This window comes from Vespula pensylvanica, chromosome 13 (genome assembly GCF_014466175.1).
Source record: "Vespula pensylvanica isolate Volc-1 chromosome 13, ASM1446617v1, whole genome shotgun sequence".
In the NCBI taxonomy this organism is placed as follows: Eukaryota; Metazoa; Arthropoda; class Insecta; order Hymenoptera; family Vespidae; genus Vespula; species Vespula pensylvanica.
The window spans coordinates 2094940-2109765 of record NC_057697.1 but is presented as its reverse complement, the minus strand read 5'-3'; the positions used below and the strand labels follow the sequence as shown (position 1 = coordinate 2109765).

The following is a 14826-nucleotide window of genomic DNA, read 5'->3' as shown; positions in this document are numbered from 1 at the left end:
ATGATGCTCCTACTTCTCTGATAGGTTCGTCGCTCGATCCTGAAGGATCTCCTACCACTACATCAGTTTCTCTTAATCTTATCCATCTATCGGTTGGATGAAACGGTCTTACTAAAAAATAAAAAATGAAAGGAATGCAAAATTGAAAAATTAAGAAAGAAAAGAAAATATATAAGGAAATAAAGAAAACTACAGATAAAATGAAAGAAAAAAGAAAAAGATAGAAACAAAGATATGAAAACAATTAGTATATAAATTGTATGTATTTTCTAAACGATTATTATTCTTAATATTATATTATTATTATTATTATTATTATTATTATTATTATTATTATTATTACCACCAGCATGCAGGGCTGGGTCGATTCTCGGTGGTTCCGATGATGCTCCTACTTCTCTGATAGGTTCGTCGCTCGATCCTGAAGGATCTCCTATCATTACATTAGATTCTCTTAATCTTATCCATCTATCGGTTGGATGAAACGGTCTTACTAAAAAATAAAAAATGAAAGAAAAGCAAAATTGAAAAATTAAGAAAGAAAAGAAAATATATAAGGAAATAAAGAAAACTATAGATAAAATGAAAGAAAAAAGAAAAAGATAGAAACAAAGATGTGAAAACAATTAATATATAAATTGTATGTATTTTCTAAACGATTATTATTCTTAATATTATATCATTATCATTATTATTATTACCACCATGCAGGGCTGGGTCGATTCTCGGTGGTTCCGATGATGCTCCTACTTCTCTGGCTTCGTCGCTCGATTCTGAAGAATCTCCTACCATTACATCAGATTCTTTCAATCTAATCCATCTATCGGTTGGATGAAACGGTTTTACTAGAAAATAAAAAGAGAAAGCAGAAAACAAGATTGAAAAATTATGAAGTAAAGAATAAAGAAGAAGAAATATATCTAGGAACAAAGAATAAAAAAGAATAAAACTAGTAACAAACGTGTGAAAGGAATCGGTATAGAAATTGTATTTATTTTCTAAATGATTATTGTTACTAGTATTATATTATATTATTATTACCACCATGTAGGGATGGATCCATTCTCGGTGGTTTTGGTGGTGCTTTTATTTCTCTGGCTTCATCGCTCGATCCTGAAGAATCTCCTACCATTACATCTGATTCTCTCAATCTAATCCATCTATCTGTTGAACGAAACGGTTTTACGTAAAAAAAAAAAAAAACAGAAAAGGAAAAGAACAAATACATAGAATGAAAAAGTAAGAAGTAAAAAAATAAGAGGACAAAGAAAAATTAAAAAAACGAATGAATAAAAAAGAAGAAATAAATATAGACAATCAATTATTATAGGAATTAGTAATTTTTAAATAACTGTTATTATATTATTATCATTATTACCACCAGGCAGGACTGAATCAATTCTTGATTGCGATGGTACTCTTACTTCTCTGGCATCATCGCCAGATCCTGAAGAGTCTTCTCCTCTTGTAACAGAATCTTTTAATTGAATCCATTTATCGGCTGGATAGAACGATGGTACTTAAGAAAAAAGATAGGAAAAATGGAATGTATAAAAATATGTAAAGGTACAAAGAAAATAGAAATCACAAAATAAATGAAAGAGACTAATAAAATAAATAGAATAATCGGTGTACCAGAAATCTTTTTATGTATTCTCTAAGCTATTATTATGATTGTTTTTATTACCATCAGATTGATGTAATGGTTCGTTCCTCCGTATGGTGTGGGTTTTTCTTTCTTCTCCACTATCATCGCTCGTTGATTTATCAGATTCTGTTATTCTAATCCATCTTTCACTGCGATAAAGTGATCGTACTTAAAAAAAAAAAAAAAAAAAAAAAAAAAAAAAAAGAAAAAAAAAATAGAAGAATAAGAACTGTAACAAAAAAATTAAAAAGAGAAATAAAAAGAGAAGACAAAGATAAAAATCAATGCCAATCAAAAAATTGATATAGGAATTGGATTAATTAAAATTATTATTATTACTATTACTATAAAAATTATTATTATTATTATTACTATCACCAGATGATTGAATTGGTTCTTTCCAACGTGCTCTTTGCGCCCGCCTTATTTCGTTTTCATCCCTCATTCTTATATCAGATTCTTGTGCTTTAAACCGTTTATCGCTGAATGGAATGGGTCGTGCTTGGAAGAAAAAATAGAAGAATAAAAATATAAGAACGTTTGGAAATACATAAGGAAACAAGGAAGTAATAAAAATAAAAAATAAGTCAAAGAAAAAAAAAAAGAAAATACAAACGTGCAAAAATAATCATATGTACGAAAAATGTATGTATGTATGTACTTCAACAATTATAATAATAATTATAATTATTATTACGTTCACTGGATACGATCGGTTTGATCTTCGGTGCTTCCGACGATGGTCTTAATTCTCTGCCTTCATCTGATCTAGAAGAGTGCCTTTGCTTTACAAAAGAATCTCTTAATCTAATCCATCTTTCGCTGGGTTCGAAGATATGTACTGAGAAAATAAAAAAGAAGAAATAGAAAATCAATATGTTAAAAAGGAAAGAACGAAGATATATAGGGGAATATGGGAAAATAAAAATAAAAGAATACAAAAAAAAAATAAAAAACGGGCATAGAAAATAAAAAAATAAAATAAATAAAAACGAGCCTACGTATAGATTATTATTAAACGAACGCAAAAATAGATAAAAATAGAATGAAATGCAATATCCAGACAATTATTATTATTATTATTATTATTATTACCAGATTGATGGTCACTTGGTTCTTCCCTTGATAGCGTCTGCGTTATTCTTTCTTCGTTACCACCATCCACCGGTCTTGCCTGAGATTCTTTTAATTTCGTCCACTTATCGCTTGGATGAAACCATTGTGCTTAAAAGAAAAAGAAAAAGAAAGAGATGAATGAATTAATTAATGAATAAATAAATAAATAAATAAATAGAAAATTGAAATGTAAAAAGAAGAAAAAAAATGAAAATCTATAAAAGAGCAAAGGTAAAATAAAAATGAAAGAATAAAAATAAAAAGAGATTATTATTATTATTATTATTATTATTATTATTACCACCATCAGGTTGATGAGTTGGTTCTGTCCTTGATTGTGATTGCGTTGGCCTTTCTTCGTCAGTATCATCGGTCATTGCTATATTTTCTTCTGATTGAATCCATGTAATGTTGGAACGAGATGATGATTCTTGCAAAAAACGAAAAAAGAAGATAGAAAAATAGAAATTTGAAAAAAATAAAAATGTAACAAAAAAATAACAATGTGTAAGGAAAGAAAGTAAAAGAAAAATGAAAGAGGAAAGAAACAAATGTGGCAGAACCAATCGGTATACGAGAAACGTGTTTCAGTATTTTCTAAGCGATTATTAATATTACTATTACTATTATTATTATTATTATTATTATTACCAGCAGATCGATGAATTGGATCACTCCAACGTACTGTTGGTTTTTTCCCTCCACTATCATCACCCGATAATATATCAGATTCTTTTATTTTAACCCGTTTCTCGCTGGGATGAAACGGTTGTGCTTGTAAGAAAAATTAGAAGATTGAAAATGATAAAATAGGATGATAATGCATAATGAAAATAAGAAGAAAGAAAAATAGAAATGAGCTTGAAAAAACAATAGGATATACGAAAAATATGTGTATATACTTTCTAAGCGATTATTATCGTTTCTATTATTATTATTATTATTATTATTATTATTATTACCAACAGATTGATGAACTGGTTCGGTCATCGTTGATGCATGTGATGTTCTTTTTTTCATACTATCATCTGTTGTTCTTACATCAGATTCTTGTATTCCTATCCATCTGAGTTGTGCTTGCAAAGGAAAATAGAAAAAATTAAAACGTAAATAAAAAAAAATTAAAGGGGAAAGAAAAAAAAAAATGCGATAGAACCAATTGGTACACGAGAAATGTGTTTATGTACTTTTTAAGCGATTATTAATTATGTTTATTATTATTATTATTATTATTATTATTATTACCGGCAGATTGTTGAACGGGTTCAGTCCATCTTGCTCTCAGAGATGCTCTTCTTTCTCTGCTGTCATCGGATGTTCTTGTATGAGATTCTTTTATTTTAGCCTTTCTATCTTTCTGGTGTAAGGATTGTGCTTGCAAGAAAAAAACAGAAAAATAAAAATGTGAAGAAAAACTACATCCAAGAGATTATTATTATTATTATTATTATGATTACCACCATGTTGAGTTGATTCGGTTCTCGATGGTCCACTCCTTCGTGGTTCGGTCCTCGGTAATGCTGATCCTGGTATTATTCTTTCACCATCGTCGGCCGCTCCTGCAGGTTCTTCTCTAGTTATATCAGATTCTCGTAAATTTAGCCATTTATCGTTAGGATAAAACGATGACACTTAAAAAAGAAAAAATGAATATAAAATTAAAATGATATATTAGGGAACAAGGAAGAATAAAAATGAAAGAATGAAAAAATAGAAGCTAATGTGAAGGATTATATTATTATTATTATTATTATTATTATTATTATTATTATTATTATTATTATTATTATTATTATTATTATTATTATTACTGTTAGATTGATGAAATTTTGGGGCGGTCCTCGGCGGTATCTTTTCTCTACCACTTCTGCTCGTTCTTACATTGGATTCTTGTATACTATGCCGTCTATCGATGAGACGATACGGTTGTTCTTGCAAAAGAAGAAACAAAGGAACAAAGAATTAAAAAATAAAAATATTAATAAAGAGAGAAAAAAGAATCCTGGTAAATATATAAGGCAACAATAAAAAAAAAATAAATAAAAATCTAGAGTAAAAAAATCTAAATGCAAATGAGAAAGAACAATTGGTATATGTAAATGTACGGTATTGTTATAATAATTTATAATTTTGCAATTTTGATTACTATTATTGTTATTACTATTATTATTACCATCATGTAGATCGGACTCCAATGTTCGTGATAATTCGGACATCGGTAATTGTCTTTGTCTGTTTCCTACCAATGATTCGGTCGATTTTGATGATTTTTGATCGATCGATATTAACGATCTTAGTTCTGTTAACATTGATCTTCTTTCTTCGATTCTCGCAGTTGCACCTTCTTCGTTCTCCTCGTCGGACAATTGTGTCAGATCGCTGTACGTGATATAACTACTAATCCTAGGTTGGGCGGATCTAGATCTAGATGATCTATAGACTTCGGGAGACGTTGTTGATCTTGGCGGGCTTAAACTACGACTTCTTTCTGATGATACATTAGAAGAAGAAGAAGAAGAACTGGCAAAATATGGATCGAATATTATATCGCTTATTCTTATCAAATTATCCAATAATGTAGCTATTTCTTGGGGAACTTCAAAATCCAACATGTAAGCGGAATACTCCATCGCATCGTCGCATTCATCCTGCTTCCTTTTATGAGGCTTTAATAATTTCCAAATTTGCAGATTGAAATGCGATGGACGATAGCTTGTTTTCTTTGGTGATTTTTGTTTGATCTGAAATATATAAGTAGATATTGAATAAAAGAGATGAAAATAAAAAATGAAAAAAATAATTTAAAAAAAAAAAGAAAGAAAAGAAAATAATAATTCCAAATTAACGGAAAAAAAGATAGTTTGAAAGTTTGTTTATAAAGATTTTTTTTTTCTTTTTTTTTTCTTTTTTTTTCTTTTTCCAAAAATTCGATGATCTTTTCGATAAATAAATATATATATTTATACATACATACGCATATATATATATACATATATACACATATATATGTGTATATGTGTATATATATATCGTGTATCGTGTATACTTGTATATATATTATTCTAATTTAACCTTCGATAGGAGCGTATAAATATCCAGTTTCGCCAAACTCTTCAATTTTTCCCAACGTTCCTTAATAGAGTTCATGTCTCTATCCGTTTTGTATTTATTGTTCAAACATTCTCGTATTTCTATCCATAGTCGTTCCTTCGTATCTTCACTAATTGCAGATTCGACTATTTCACAACGATTCTTTATCAGGATGAATAAAAACATGTCCTCTTCATCCGACCAAAACTGATTGTTCGTTTCTGATGCATTTCCTGATGATGATGGTAACGTTGACGGATCCATTTTGTTAAATAATAACTGGAAATGATGATATAAAAATAGAGATAGTAGGATTAGTAAATTATTCAAAATAATAATAATAATAATAATAATAGTAATAATAATAATAATAATAATAACCAGAGAGCAAGTTTCTTCTGTTTTTCTCTTATTGTTAAATATATGAGATATACATTTAATGATAATATTAATAATAATAATAGCAATAATAATAATAATAAATATTTTCATATATTAGAAATGATTGAAATATTAAAAGGTTTTAAACTATGTAATAAAAAAAGGATGAACAAATGAAAAGGAAAATGAAAACGAAAAAGAAAAAGAAAAAATGACAAAAGCAAAATAAACAATTATTTCACCCTCATTTTAATAATGAATTTCAATATTGAAATGCAAGATATATGCGTATAGAAATGAAATATAAATAAAAAATAAAAAATCGAAGGAAATTTAGAAATAACTAATTTTCTAATTATAAGAGATACGAGACACGATGATAACGATTAAAACTGTACTATGTATAAGGTACAACTAAACGTCGGTTATATTTGACACGATATTATGTACATATATACTCTCCTTCGATATTAACATCATCCTTTGTTTCCTTCTTGTTGTTGTGGAAATGAGAGAAATGTGAGGATTAAATGGGTATGAGTATAAGAGAGATAGAAAGAGGAAGAGAGAAAGAAACAAAAAAAGAGTCAAACTAAAATCTTCCATAGCGTAAACGAAGGGGACACATAAACGTAAACATTATTTCGTTTCACCTTCGTTAACTATTATGGTGTAATCACAACAAATCGATAACTAACTTAATTTAAATAATGATACTTACTCTTTTCCCTTTCAAATTGATTTACATAAAAATCTATATTTTTATGCATTTTTAATAAGACGATTAATACGTTCTTCTTGTAATCTAATCTCAGGCAATTTAGCCGTGGTTAATTAGATCATAATTGGAACTTTCTAAAATCCCTTTTTGTATAAATATCAATTTTAATAGATCAGCAAGTGAATGAATGATCTGAAAAATCATTTAAGAAATAAAATGAATTTATGCATGGATTATATATGTTAAATGATTTACATACTGATTACATATTCTATCTATACATTTCTATTTTTCTATTTGATTAATTTTCCACGTATCATAGAACTGCAAGTTCGTTGCACAACGCTATAAAGCCCGCTAGGTATATAAGTCTCTCCTTCATCTCTTTTCTTGCAATAGTGCAGTTAACAGGTGATTCTATCGGTGCAATACATATATAAATATATAGTGTCTTGGAAAACGCATTCGCCTTTTGGTTACCCTTGTAGCACGTTCGTCATGTCTTTATAAGAATCTTGATCGTATCTTGAGATTGAAATTAGTGAAATATTATTTTCACGTGTCGAACTTGTTCATCTTTCTTTTTTATTTATGTATTTTTAATTTTTAATTTTTGTTTTTTTCAAACAAGTAAAAGTAAAAAACTGGATAGAGCATCTCATCAATTGATTTTTTACATTTTGTTGTTCGTTCAACGATTGGAGCATTCAAGTAAGTCTATGTTTCTTCATTATCATTATCATCATCAATAATCATCTTCGTCATCGTCGTCGTGTCAATTATCAGAAACGCCCATTCCTTTTGAAATTATTTTCCTTACGTAAACCTCATTAGAATAGTTACGGACATCACATAGCATTGATTGATATCGAACCAGTATTTTATATAACATCATAAGATTCATTTACGAGGTTGTTTCCATCTACAAATTCCTGTAAATTTTTAAACATTTTTATTAATTGTGTCGTACGATATTTCTTATTATTATTATTATTATTATACTGCTTACTGTCTATATCAATTATTACGAAACATCTATATTTTATGTGAATCACAATTGTACGAATTTTATGTGAATCGTCCTATTTATAATTCTAATCAACATAAATACTTTTTTGTGCAGATGCAAACTGAAATCAAGTATCCAGTTATACCAGAAGATCCTGGAAAAAAATTTAATTTAATATGGAAAAATATATCTTTTGTCGTGAAAAAAAAAACAAGTCAAAATTATTTAAAGAGATTCCTCGGATTAGACAAATTCGAATATGTTCGTATTTTGAATGGAGGTATTAATAGCTTTAACAATTAATTAATATTAATAATAATAGTAATAATATAATTTATGTCAATATATATAAAATGTTTTTGTAGTAAATGGTATTGTTCAATCTGGAACATTGATGGCTATCATGGGTCCGAGGTAAGATCAAGCAATTTTCAAAAATTTTGAATTAGATGTTTTACAAAAATGGAACAAGTCAAATTGTATTTTATAGCGGATCTGGGAAGACAACTCTCCTTGCGACATTGAGCCGACGAATAAAAGGTTTCGATATCTTTATAATTTATCTCACAATTTCTTATAAAAAAATACTACAATTTTCTTTATTATTATCATTTATATTATTATTATTATTATTATTATTATTACTATTGTTATTAGGCGAAATCGAGGGTGAAATTTTATTGAACGGAAAATCAATTAGCAAGGAAGAAATGATTAAAATATCTGGTTTTGTACCTCAACAGGATCTTGCTATCGAATCATTGACCGTTCAGGAACACATGGAATTTATGGTCTGTTTGTAGGTCATATTTCATCATTAATATATCGGATTAACGCTTATAGAATTGTTCCTTTATTGAATTAGGCATGTATGAAGATGGATCGAAGATATCGTGCCGGTTTAAGAAAGTTAAGAATATCTGTACTGTTGACAGAATTGACATTGATCAATTGTGCTAATTCAAAATTGTCAGCATTGTCTGGTGGTGAAAAAAAGAGAGTGTCCTTAGCAGTACAAGTAAGAAGAAGGCTAATCGCAAACCTTCGGAATTAATTGAAGATTTTCTAAATATATTAAACATCATTTCTAATAGAAAGTTCTTTGTAACAGTTACTGACAGAGCCCAGTATTCTCTTTTGTGATGAACCTACGACAGGTCTTGACAGTTACACAGCTATGACAGTATTGAATACTCTTCATGATGTTTCTAAAAGGGGTAAAATAGTTATCTGTTCGATACATCAACCAACTTCAGGTTTATTCGAAATTTTTCATTGGCTTTTATTAATTTCTGCCGGTCGAGTTGCTTTTCAAGGCTCGATAATCGACGCCACAAATTTCTTTGATAGGTAAAAGCCTGAAAAAAATAATATTATTTATCTTATTATTTTCCTTCCTTTTTTTGTTATCATTTGATCTACGTTTTTTATATCATTTGATCTACTTTTGCTAGCTTAAATCTACACTGCCCACAAACTTACAATAATGCTGAATTCTACGTGTCCCAATTATCCGAGAACGATGAGGATAAGAGTTCTAAAAAGGTAAAATTAATTGGTATTTATCACGAAGTAAGAAAAAGACAAGATGGACATTTTTTTAAATAGGTGAAATGGATCTGTGATCGATATAAAGAATCAATTTATGCAGAGAAAGTTTCATCGTCGATTAGAGATTACCACGGATATGTTAAAGAGGCTAATAACTTTCCAATAATATTTTCGGACAATGTACTATCAAAACATGATTTTAAAAAAATCAGAACATTAACTCAAATCGAATGGCTTCTTTGGCGAACTTACATCGATTACAAGAGAAATCTCTCTTCTATATTCCTACGATTTATAATTTATTTGGTAAGTAACAAATGTAAAAATAGAGATGAATTTTATTTCTTATCATATATGATGACTATTAAAATTTAAAGGATATCAATATGAAAGTTTATAGGTATTTTTATATCTTTACCATACGTAAACGTAACTGAGAAAGTTGATCAAAATAGTATACAAAATATTCAAGGTCTCATGTACTTGACCGTAGTGGAAACTTCGTTTACATTCAATTACAACAGTTTTTATACCTTTCCAAGAGAATTGCCGTTACTTTTGTACGATATCGCAGCGAACTTATACAATCCAACATCGTATTACATTAGTAAAATTCTAATTATGGTAATTCATTAAAAATAATAATAATAATTAATTCATTTGAAAAAAAAAAAATATACGTAATCCGATTCAGACAAATTACCCAAGTCATAATTAGAATTTATAAATTATTTAGATTCCAAGTACCATAATTCAACCATTTTTATATGCTGGAATAATTTATCTTATCACTGGACTGAAAGGTGGATTATTTGGTTTCATTTATTTCGTTATACCAATTGTGTCATGTGCATTTACTTCTTCTGCTTTTGGTAAACACGTACTATAATTATATTATCTAGATTTATTTTTTAAAAAATGAAATAACAAGGCCAATTTTTTCTTTCTAATCTCAACAGGACTTTTGATGTCAACACCCTTTGATTCAATAGATAAAGCTTCTTTGATATCAGTACCAATCGATTTTATATTTCTCTTGTTTTCTGGCATCTTCTTACATATAGGGTCAGTACAATTATTGTTACTATTATTATTATTAATGTCATTATTGCTTTTGTTACATTATTTTAATAAAAAAGTTAATTTAATTTATAGTGTTTTTCATTTTTTCTAATCTCTTTAGAAATTTATTACCATTAATATCATGGATGAGATATCTGTCTATATTTTATTATGCTTTGGAAGCTGTTTCTTTGGTGCAATGGGGACAATATGATCATATAGGTATATATTAAACAGAGTTTTTTTTTAATATATTTTCTATTATATTATTTCTAATATATTATTAATTTACTAATTCTCTTTTTTTTTCCTTTAGAGTGCTTACCAGATCCAGAAATACCTTGCATCTCTACTGGGTTAGAAGTACTTGATAAATACGGTTACATAAACGATCATTATTACATTGATTTATTAGGCCTTCTATTAATATTTCTCCTCAGTCATTTCGCCAATTTTTTGGTATTTCGTTATAGAAGTCAAAAGGAACCAGTTTATTAGAAATTATATATATATATATCATCCTTGTGAATTATGTATAATTTTAAATAATAACAATTATACAGAAAAAAGAATAAAATTAATGTAAAACTTGACTGTTACAATTACATACCCAATCAACAAATTAATTCTAATAAATTACATCGTATTTGGCTAATGCTAGTTATCTTACTTTTTTTAATATGTCTGTTTTTCTTTCTTTTTTTTTTTAAGATAAAAGACTTATTCTCCTGCTTCTTTTAATTCCGAAGTATCCAACGATACACATAAAGATTGTTAAGAGTATCATTCCACATAAATCCAAGATAAAGTTGAGTTCATTATAACCATACTCGTATAAAACTTCCGTTCCATTTTTTAAACATGGTAATCGTTCGTCTGGCTCACATTCTAAAACATCATATTTACGTTTCTCCAATCTTCATTACCTTCATTACACACAAAAAAAAAAGCTAAGATAAACAATTCTTTTACCAATTTTATCAACTTGAGACCAATAGAGTATTGAAAGACATTCGTTGATATAATAAAATATTGACAAATATTTTATATATCCCAAAAAAATTGGTAAACTTCTAAATAAAAAAATTCATTTTAATTAATAACGTTTTCAAAGACAATTTAATTTATCTCTCATATTATTATTAATTACTATTAATCCATGGACTCACCTCAAATTATAAAACATACCAGCAGTTAAAAGAAAAAACATATCGATTGGTACCATAATCATTGACGTTAAATTAACATTCAGTGTCCAACTTGACATCATCATACCATAAGCAGTACCACAAATTGCACCTAACGCCATTGCAAGACAATAATATGAAATATCATTCCAATGAATGTTATTATGCAATGTCAAAATTATTGATAATGTAAATATAAATGATTTTATTATAGATTTTGGTATCTGAAAATATAATTTCAATATGTATATATAAATATATATATATAAATTTTTATAAAAATAAACAAATTATACAAAATTATAATATAATGTTGTTATAATGTTACCAATCCAATAAAAGTAGCAATGTAATAAACACCTGGACCATAGATCGAAGTTTCACGAAGATAATTAATTATATCTGATGGTAATTCGTATATTACCGAATAAGCAACCGTAAATATTATTTCAGACGTCATTAGATATAATGCTCCTCTAACATTTTGCATTCCTTTCTGCGTATTAGAATTATTACCATAAAAAAATACACTTACGACTATCATAGATATCTGCATGAAAAAAAAAAGAAAGAGGAGAAAAATAATAATAATAATTGAACAAAAATTAGCAAAGATAAATTTTTATGGAAAATCTAATTTTTTTTTTTCTATTTTTTTTTCTCTCTTTTTTTCTTACCGAAAAAGATATCCATGATAAATTATCAGAAAAAAGTGTCCTCTTTTTTTTTTTATAAATTCTCCAGAGTAACCAAAAAAGTTGTTTCAATTGTCCTGGTTTACTGTAAAATAAAAAGAGAGAAAAAAAAAGAAATCAAACTTTCTACAGAAATTTTAAAATTAAAAAAATCGCCGTATTCTTATTACTTGCATAAATTCGATTGTATCTTTTCTTTGGAATCTCTGTTAAAGGCAGGTAATTTGTAATAAGATGATTGTAAAAATGCTTCGGATATTTTTAAAGATTGTTCTTCGGTCGATTTCATTGAATCATGTTGAGATAAAATACTAATGTGGTATTCCGATTGATCTATGCCAACTGGACATTTAAATCCTAAACTAATATAAAAAAATATATATATAATATATAAAATTTGTTCATTGAAATAATTTTGATTAAAATAAAAAATGCCAAGAAACATTATTATTATTACTATCTAAGAAAAGAAGATTAATACCTTTCAAAAAACGGCTTGAGATCTTTAATACTTCCAGAAAAAATATTTCTGCCGTCAGCTAATAAAACAATATGTGTAAATAAATTATACATTGCCATTCCTGGCTGATGAACAGTGCAAATGACCAAAGTATCCTTCATTGATATTGATTTTAACATTTGTACAACATTCATCGCGGTGAGACTATCAAGATCTATATATATATATATATGTACGTTACATACGTATGTATGTGTTACAAAAGATTCAATTATTATTAATTATTTATGTTTTGAATTATATCACAGTATTTTAAGTAATATATTTAAACTGTTAATTACCTGTTGTAGGCTCATCTAAAAAAATAATTTTAGGTCTAGCAACCAATTCCGAGATTAGAAATAATCGTTTCCTTTCGCCAGCTGACAATTTTGTTATTAAGTTATTTTTACATTCATGTAATCCAAATTCATTTAAAAGTTTATTGGTTCTATCACTTCTTTCACGATAACTCGTGTTTTTATCCATTTTTAATGCACACTGTAATTATTTAAAAAAAAAAAGAAAAAACCTAAGCTTTTCTATTATTAGTTTTTTCGATAATCAACAAAAGTTTAAACAAACGTATATATACATATATATACCATAAACAAAAGATGTTCTCTAGGCGTAAGATCAATAGATATTTCATTACATTGATCCATGTAACTCGAAATTTGCGACATAACAATATTAGAAACATCTAATCCATTAATTTTGATACTACCACAACTCGGTTGAATTTTTTTTGCAATCGTACTTAACAAAGTAGTTTTTCCAGCGCCACTATAATTATAAAACAATTGATTAATGATCTAAATAGATTCATTTTCTAAATCTTATCTTACATACCTTGGTCCCATTATAGCAATCATGTTATTACTTTCCGCATAACCAGACACTGCAAATAATTCATTATTAAACGAACTTAACAAACAATTTGTTAATTAACCTTTTTTAATCGTAAAATTAACAACAGAAAAAATTTCTAATTCCAATTACCTTGCTTTAATATTTCTAATCTTCTAATACGCGATTTTCTTCTAATATTAGACCAAACAGATTGTAGAAACGTTTGTTTTTGATCATTTATGCTAACCGTTACATTTTCCCAAGACAATGTAATCTTTTTTCGATTATTTTCATTACTAACAACGAAGTCCATGTCAAAGTATAATTTACCATTCAAGAGAGTCACTGAATTAAACTGACGATTAGAATTTTCTCAGCGACGAGAGCATCTGAACATTTTAAATCATCCTTATCATTGTTATCAGTTTCTAAACAAAATTCATTGTCAGACAGTTTCTTTTTTTTACTTTCATGATCGCTGACACTATAAATGCTATCTTTATGACCAAGTAGATTAAAATTGTATTAATTATCATACTTTATAATGAGACGCGAGTAAAACGTAGGAAACAACGCATATTTTTCATTTATTTATATTTTAATATTATTTCATCGGAAGTTCGAACTTAAATTTTCTGTAAGCGTGTGTGTGTGTATTTTATTATGTATCTGTGTATATATATATATATATATATATATATATATATATATATATATATGTAATTTCCTTCAAAAAGAAAGGAAGACGAATTAGATATATAATTAAATTAAATATTATTCTATTTATATCCATCATTTATATTCTGTTTACATATGTGTGTGTGTGTGTATATATATATATATAAAAAGAAGATAATATAATATGACCGAGTTAGATCGCACATTCATGTCTTCACAAGCACACTAACGCGCGCGTACAAACACACGTTCATACTTATTTTAAATATTTATAGTATACACTATAAATATATATGTGTATGTATATGAGATTAGAGACATATATATTGTAGATCGA

General features: G+C 27.4%; 3 protein-coding genes across 7 annotated transcripts in view; 1 reads left to right on the top strand and 2 right to left on the bottom strand.

The window, feature by feature from the left end:
• The window catches only part of LOC122633943, an 11696-nt gene extending 5420 nt beyond the window's left edge, over positions 1-6276 (bottom strand). Inside the window, exons 1-18 of the mRNA XM_043822439.1 lie at positions 6236-6276; positions 5837-6133; positions 4938-5505; positions 4576-4695; positions 4222-4395; positions 4010-4138; positions 3727-3840; positions 3416-3538; positions 3066-3194; positions 2744-2872; positions 2346-2489; positions 2021-2149; positions 1688-1816; positions 1379-1519; positions 1042-1164; positions 702-845; positions 344-493; positions 8-111 (exon numbers count right to left, since the gene is read on the bottom strand). Coding sequence (XP_043678374.1) covers positions 8-111; positions 344-493; positions 702-845; positions 1042-1164; positions 1379-1519; positions 1688-1816; positions 2021-2149; positions 2346-2489; positions 2744-2872; positions 3066-3194; positions 3416-3538; positions 3727-3840; positions 4010-4138; positions 4222-4395; positions 4576-4695; positions 4938-5505; positions 5837-6118 — 2832 coding nt within the window. The 5' untranslated portion in view covers positions 6119-6133; positions 6236-6276. The remainder of the gene's footprint in view (positions 1-7; positions 112-343; positions 494-701; positions 846-1041; positions 1165-1378; positions 1520-1687; positions 1817-2020; positions 2150-2345; positions 2490-2743; positions 2873-3065; positions 3195-3415; positions 3539-3726; positions 3841-4009; positions 4139-4221; positions 4396-4575; positions 4696-4937; positions 5506-5836; positions 6134-6235) is intronic.
• Positions 6277-7602: 1326 nt separating this feature from the next.
• LOC122633890 (protein scarlet-like) lies at positions 7603-11200 on the top strand. 3 transcript variants are annotated; one of them, XM_043822342.1, is made up of 14 exons: positions 7604-7667; positions 8080-8245; positions 8331-8379; positions 8456-8505; positions 8623-8756; positions 8831-8983; positions 9077-9315; positions 9420-9510; positions 9574-9822; positions 9910-10140; positions 10253-10388; positions 10476-10581; positions 10700-10800; positions 10895-11200. In XM_043822342.1, the coding sequence occupies exons 2-14, from the start codon at positions 8080-8082 to the stop codon at positions 11074-11076; spliced, it is 1887 nt and encodes a 628-aa protein (XP_043678277.1). In that variant the 5' UTR covers positions 7604-7667; the 3' UTR covers positions 11077-11200. The 3 variants fall into 3 exon arrangements, with proteins under 3 accessions (XP_043678279.1, XP_043678277.1, XP_043678278.1); XM_043822343.1 differs by lacking the exon at positions 7604-7667 and adding an exon at positions 7998-8015; XM_043822344.1 differs by lacking the exon at positions 9910-10140 and having other exon boundaries at positions 7603-7667.
• On the bottom strand, positions 11095-14511 carry LOC122633891 (protein brown-like). Of its 3 annotated transcripts, none has more exons than XM_043822345.1 (11): positions 13962-14511; positions 13812-13860; positions 13565-13745; positions 13262-13460; positions 12942-13134; positions 12631-12822; positions 12443-12545; positions 12094-12315; positions 11748-11989; positions 11551-11651; positions 11095-11466 (listed from the first exon to the last, which is right to left on the bottom strand). In XM_043822345.1, the coding sequence occupies exons 1-11, from the start codon at positions 14122-14124 to the stop codon at positions 11285-11287; spliced, it is 1827 nt and encodes a 608-aa protein (XP_043678280.1). In that variant the 5' UTR covers positions 14125-14511; the 3' UTR covers positions 11095-11284. The 3 variants fall into 3 exon arrangements, with proteins under 3 accessions (XP_043678280.1, XP_043678282.1, XP_043678281.1); XM_043822347.1 differs by having other exon boundaries at positions 11748-11877; positions 12126-12315; XM_043822346.1 differs by having other exon boundaries at positions 12094-12261.
• Positions 14512-14826: the final 315 nt, after the last annotated feature.

Excerpts from the sequence above, each read along its gene's own strand:
- LOC122633890 (XM_043822342.1), top strand. The coding sequence starts at position 8,080 with ATGCAAACTGAAATCAAGTATCCAGTTATACCAGAAGATCCTGGAAAA. Across the intron at positions 8,984-9,076 it reads GAGTGTCCTTAGCAGTACAA|TTACTGACAGAGCCCAGTAT; the intron begins GTAAGAAGAAGG and ends TCTTTGTAACAG. Across the intron at positions 9,511-9,573 it reads AGGATAAGAGTTCTAAAAAG|GTGAAATGGATCTGTGATCG; the intron begins GTAAAATTAATT and ends TTTTTTAAATAG.
- LOC122633891 (XM_043822345.1), bottom strand. The coding sequence starts at position 14,124 with ATGGACTTCGTTGTTAGTAATGAAAATAATCGAAAAAAGATTACATTG. Across the intron at positions 12,546-12,630 it reads ATACAATCGAATTTATGCAA|TAAACCAGGACAATTGAAAC; the intron begins GTAATAAGAATA and ends TTTATTTTACAG. Across the intron at positions 12,316-12,442 it reads TATCATGGATATCTTTTTCG|ATATCTATGATAGTCGTAAG; the intron begins GTAAGAAAAAAA and ends TTTTTCATGCAG.